Source organism: Dendroctonus ponderosae, unplaced genomic scaffold (genome assembly GCF_020466585.1).
Source record: "Dendroctonus ponderosae isolate FM_Combo_2020 unplaced genomic scaffold, Dpon_F_20191213v2 Dpon_F_20191213_1, whole genome shotgun sequence".
NCBI lineage: Eukaryota > Metazoa > Arthropoda > Insecta > Coleoptera > Curculionidae > Dendroctonus > Dendroctonus ponderosae.
This window is the reverse complement of record NW_026017110.1, coordinates 38,422,041-38,428,032: the sequence shown is the minus strand read 5'-3', so window position 1 is coordinate 38,428,032 and position 5,992 is coordinate 38,422,041. Positions and strand designations below refer to the sequence as shown.

The 5,992-nt window shown below is 40.1% G+C and overlaps 1 protein-coding gene across 4 annotated transcripts in view; it reads right to left on the bottom strand.

Moving 5' to 3' along the window:
• Positions 1-5,992, bottom strand: part of LOC109541567 (protein couch potato) — a 408,542-nt gene that overhangs the window by 38,960 nt on the left and 363,590 nt on the right. For 3 of the 4 annotated variants that reach the window (XM_048661257.1, XM_048661259.1, XM_048661260.1), the window contains exon 5: positions 900-1,041. In XM_048661257.1, coding sequence (XP_048517214.1) covers positions 900-1,041 — 142 coding nt within the window. The remainder of the gene's footprint in view (positions 1-899; positions 1,042-5,992) is intronic. The other variant, XM_048661258.1, reaches the window with a different exon arrangement.

The window sequence follows — 5,992 nt, the reverse complement described above, 5'->3', positions numbered from 1 at the left end:
CCGCAAACGTCCGTGCCGTATAGCGTGAATAACCCTGTATACATTCTTAGCCAGAAGAAGCGAGCGTGAATTCAACCAAAAGAAGACCGTAAAGAATTTGCATTTGATTGTCGACTACGGTAACAATAATTTTCATTGTTGTATAACTTTACTATTTCATCATATAGTAGCTCCTAAACATGGCAATAGACTTCCACTGGTTAGCGACAAACATGCAAAACTGCAAAGGACTCAAGTTCAAAATACTAAATACATAAGAAGTTGGGTCTGTAAGGTCTAACTCGGATTGCATTTAGCAACTAGTCTATTTACGGTTGTAAGACGTCCATTATATCAAGGAGCTGGAATCAAAACAGTAAGGTAATATGATATATGGATGCTTAAGCTGATGAATGTGTCAGAGAGAAGCAAAGTTTCGAAAAGCATGAAAACCTTTTCTAAACTTGTCCTATAGTAGATACTGATGAAACATATTCGTGTTATTTCAAGTAATGACAACCATTTTATAAAGGTTTACGATTATCCCATACCGGCTGTTCACATCTTTTTGTAATAGAAAAACGAAAGATTTGAATTTGTGTCAATCTTCTCTATATAATCCGTACTTCAGGCTGGAGATATTGTATTCACATATCTGAAAGTCACCGATTTATATACACAATTTTTAAAGTTGAATTTACGTACATCTTGATGATGATTAGTGCTATATAAATCAGCTACTCTAACTCATAAGATGCGTAAACAACAGCTTAAAAAAATAAATGAAGTAGAGTTAATGTTAGTAAAGAATGAAACAAGGAAAAAAATGTGCAATGCTAGGGTGCTAAGCTAACACTTGGTTTCCAGTCCCCCATGTCAAGACATGGAGAACCAGAAGCAGGAATGGGCAGTGTACTTACGTCCGGTGAGAGGGTGCATCAAAGTTGGGTGCGTGTTGGTTGAGTTAGCAGCTTGTTGTTTGGGCTTGCTAACCTTGGTGTTACTTTTAGCAAACTCCAGTCGGATGGTCTGTGGCATGTCGGGGTCAAACCGGACGCCCTGCTGCAAAATATTGCCCACAAACAATGTGATTGGTGATATCAAAATGCTAGTTATACTAAGGAGAGGTTAACGGACTGGTCAGTGAGTCACCTACTTTGGATTAACTTGGAGCAGGATTAAATTAGATAGGAAATTCTATCTACAGCAAGGGAAACCAAGGGAGGTTTAAACCTGCAGTGATTGCCAAAGAAATACTCATTATTAAAAAGATATACATACCAGAGAAACTGAAATATTGGGTCATTCAAGAAATGCTTTATTGAGACAATATCATGAAGAAAGCAGCTCTACATTAGTGACAATTGCAATGAAATGAATTATAGATTGTATTGGTTTCCATCTCGGAGCCCATACTTTCAGCATTGCAAGAACTAAAGGAAAAAACTTTTTGTAAAAAGTGGAACTACTTCTAGTAGTTCAGTAGTATCAGTCGGTATTATTTTGCCTGGAAAACGTCATCGGTTTAACCGTTCTCTCAATCGAAGGCTTAACAGGGAATTTTGAAAGAGATTACAATGTCTCTTGACTTTCAGCTGTTCACACGTAGATCCTCTTTTCTGGTACACATAAAAGTATATGCTTATTATTGGTAATGAATTTTCATGTATACGCCAATTAAAAATTACATGAAATAAAAATTAGCAGATCATTTTTTTATTTTCATTTTTCTGGCATTAATATCATCGAAAAACAATTCATTTTTATAATTAATATTTTAAACAATTAATGAAACTTAAGATTGCTTTGATAGCTTTCCTGCATTTAGAGCAATATTACGACAATACATTTTTCCAGGTTCCAGTCAATAGCCAAATGAGTGAGGCATTGTGGAGTGAAACCTTCAACACGTGAATAAAACGATTGAGGATGGCGCTGGAGTGATCCAAGTAGAAAGCTCTGGGGAAAGCATAATCTTTGTGTAGCCGGCGTCTATAGATATCGGAAAAACATAGGAAGTACTGGAAGCAGAGACCGCCGCTGTTTAGCGCTAAGCCGTTTATAAGCAGTTGACAATAAGTACGCTAACAACCAACTACCACAACTAAGCAGAAAACAAATAAAGATGATTATCGCCTTTATAGCTCAACACGCCATCGGCAGAAAACATATACTTAGGATGCGGCTGTCAGACCAGCCTTCATGTAGAGGATGCGGAAAAATATATTGTAATTTTATAAAAGTAGCTCTACACGCTCTAGTAGTCTCTACACGCACACAGCCGTCCGAAAACGTTCCATTAGGATGGTCGTCTGAATACAATAGTGTGTAGTCTGTGCGCCGTTCTTGTGTATATAATAGTGTGTAACCTGTGGGCCGGTGTCTATTGGATGCGTTTTCGTCGCGTTGACGAACTCTGTAGGGACTAAAACGCATCCAAAAGGCCACTGGGCTTGAGGTTTCAGTTTACTTGGCCAAAACTACCATAAATTATCATTTTAAGTGGAGATTTTAATGTTAATTATTCTTGTAATAGAGTGCAACATTTAATGTAATTTCTTGAATCATAGTTCCAATGAAAGATGTTGAATAATTTTGAACAAGCTACAATATAGAGAGATAAAATCTAGTGTCACAATTGTCACAACAACAAAAAAGCGTCCCGTTACGCACATTTTTTTTATATTAGTGGATTTTCGTATTTATTGTAGGGGATTGCGTAAGTTTTTATGCTAAATGATTACAGAATATTTATTGTGCAAAAGTTCTGATTGGGCTCAACGCTCAAAACTGAATATTAATTAATAAGCATTTTTTATTTCGCTTGGAAATTTGAGGACATTTGTAACGGATCAGTTTTTTAACAAGGAAAACGAGTTACAATTTGATGTGGTAAGACTTGAAGGGCACTGAGAACAACGTAAACATACTTAACCAAAATGCAGCTAACTTATTTACTGCCCACTGAACTTCTGTTTTGATGAAAAACAACAGTTGCGAATGAACTATAAAAACATTACGTCGTCTCTAATTTTGATGTTAGAATCGTCACTAGTTTCTTAGAAGTATGAATTAAGTCAATTTTCGAAAGATCTGTTTAACCTATCTTTTAGTTTGCAAAAATATAAAAAAATGTATGTAAGTGTATAGATATTGTTTTACTCTATGTACAAGTGAATCCAAAACCTAGATAAAAAATTAATGGTTAATAGCACAATGTGTCCTGAGAAAATAGCGTAAAATATTGCTTTGACACTTTCCTGAAAGTCGATTTTTATGATGTAGCAGTAGGTTTATTAAATTAAAGCAGGCTATATTTTTCGTTTTTACTTCTGCTCACGGAAAGCGAATAACGACTTAATAGGGGTCATAATTTATTCCAGACTTAAGGGCTTTTTCCTTTGTCTTAAGCTCTTTTGATGAAATTTCATAAACTTCGTGTGTTGTTTATTCCTAAAATGCTTCTCGTATTCAAATTTAGCTCGTGTATAACATTTCTGCGATTTTGCTTATGCAATAATTTAGCTTGACATCATAGAAATAAGGTTGTATAAATCATACAGTGGACTAAAATATGTTAATATGAAAAAAACATTTTTCGAGTATATATTTTAGCACTAAATAGTACACTTTCGGTTCCTCTAGTAATGCACTACATTGATTGGTCGCGTAAATTGACTAAATTACTGACTTTAAGCAAGAGGTTTTATTACCGTATTGCACTGGTGTTGATCCATCAGGTCGAAAACTTCTCATCGACTAAAAGATTTTATTTAAATTTGCAGATAAACAGTATTTCGATTGTACGCACAATTAGTTCTGTTCTTAGACTGAACTTTCCTAAAACTCCTCTGACACTAAAGTAAGAACATAGTTGGGAAGAAAAGATTCATCTTCAACCCTTGATTACTAAATACAACGTTCTCTGCATGCTGCTAAGCACGGCTCCAATGTATTCTTGCCAAATAGTTTTCCATTCATAGTCTGCGACAATTTAAACTTTTCCTTTTGTATCTGCAAAGCAATTTCTTGCTTTGCCTGTTGCAATTTATCACATCCTGCAAGTCCTCTATTTGAATTAACTGTGAGGTATAGAAAACAATTTTTAAAACAAAAACAAATATACTGATGAATATGAACTACCGAAATCGGTAGTTCATATTCATCGGTATTTGGCGCATTCGCTTTGACGGTTTAGAAAGATCCCAGGTAAGCAATACCGTGAAAAGCGTGACTACTGAATAAAATTGAAGATTTTTTAAATGTATCAATTCCTTGAAAAAAAAGTTACGACAGATGTTTACGGAACAAGCTATATCTAAAGAATGGTTCTAAATTCAAAACCCTAACTTAACAGGTAATTAGGCAAAAGGTCCAGCTAACGGTTGAAATGCAGACAGTCGCTATGAAAACCGCTATTATCAGTTGGTCCACGTGACTCGAGGTGTACGGTCAGCGTGCTACGTTCGCGAAGTGCTTTGTTGGTTAGGAGTGCTCAGAGTGGTTTTAGTGTGACCACGTGTCTTGCTTAGTTGTACCATTGTGCTTGTCAGCGCGATTCTATAATTTAGTGCTGTGTATACACGGCTGATTTTCTATGGTGTTGCAGGTTTGGGGAAACCGCATGGCGCCGCTCACAGCCGAGGAGGTTGTGAGAAGGTTTGAGGCACTGGAGGCCACCTTAGAGGAGCTTAAGTGCTCCAATGGGAAGGTGGCTTACTGGATGGAACGTGCAGAAAGAGCTGAAAAGCTCTTGAAGCCCAGTTGCCAGGAACCAGCCAGTTAGGAGTCCGGCAGTGAGAGCGAGGCGGCCGAGGGACCCGCTGAGGCGGCAGCTCCCCCGGTAGCCCCCAAGGAGGGCCAGGGCCCGGTAACGGACTCTTCCGACGGCGAGGGTTTTGAAACCCAAAGTCGCCGACGGAAGAGAAAGCGGACCCAGCCCATGTCCTCCAGCGAGGAGGAAAGTAATAAGATTGACTCTTTGTCCACAGGAGTCAACAAGAGAGACCCCAGAAGAGCAGCCCAGCCAAGGACGACCCAGACGGAAGACCAACAACAAGATAAGGAAAAGCAGGCCACCCCTGCCGCCCAGCAGCAACCGGAAAGGAGGGCAAAGATTCCTCCAATTGTCCTCCGTCAAAAAGACAAGTACGACGAAATAACCAAGCGGCTCAATGATGAAAGAGTAAGCTATGGCTGCGGCGTGATAACGAAGGAGGGTGTCAGAACGCACCCTCCAACAATAGAAGACTACAGGGCAATGATTCGGGTACTGGACAAACACAATTACCAGTACCACACATACCAGCTTGAGGAGGAAAAGCAGCTCCGAGTAGTTATACGAGGAGTGGTAGAATCATGGACAGAGCCCAAAATCAGGGAGGAACTCAGCAACCAAGGGTTCCACCCTACCACAATTGTCAGGTGGCGGAAAAATGGCAACCCAATTGCAGTAGTCCTGGTGCTGCTGCCAAAAACGGAGAAGGCCATCTTCGAAATAAGGAGCCTTGGGAACTTGCGAGTCAGAGTCGAGTCCCAGCATGCGAAAAGTCAAACAACGCAGTGCTTCAGATGCCAACTCTTTGGGCACGGTCAGTCCAAATGCACAGCGGCTGCCAAGTGCGTAAAGTGTGCAGGAGCGCACGAAACTAGGGAGTGTCAAATCCCCAAAAAAAGGGCTGCAAGATGTGCCAATTTTGGAGGTGCCCATCCAGCCTCCTACTCAGGATGCCCTGCGAAACAAGCGCAGAAACAAGAAAAGAAACTGGCAACACCCACAACACGCAGGGCAATCCAAACAGCCAAGCCGCAAGTCATTAGTCAAATGCCGCAAGCCGCCACCAGCTACAGCGCCGCAGCCAAAAAGAACCTGCCGCCCCAACAAGCCCCCCAACGTCAACAAGGGGGCAAAACCGGCCATGAACAGCTGGCCCAAACCATTCAGGCCATGCAAGCACAGATGCAGACTTTCATGGCCACGATGCAAGCCCAGATGATTGCATTAATGCGCAGT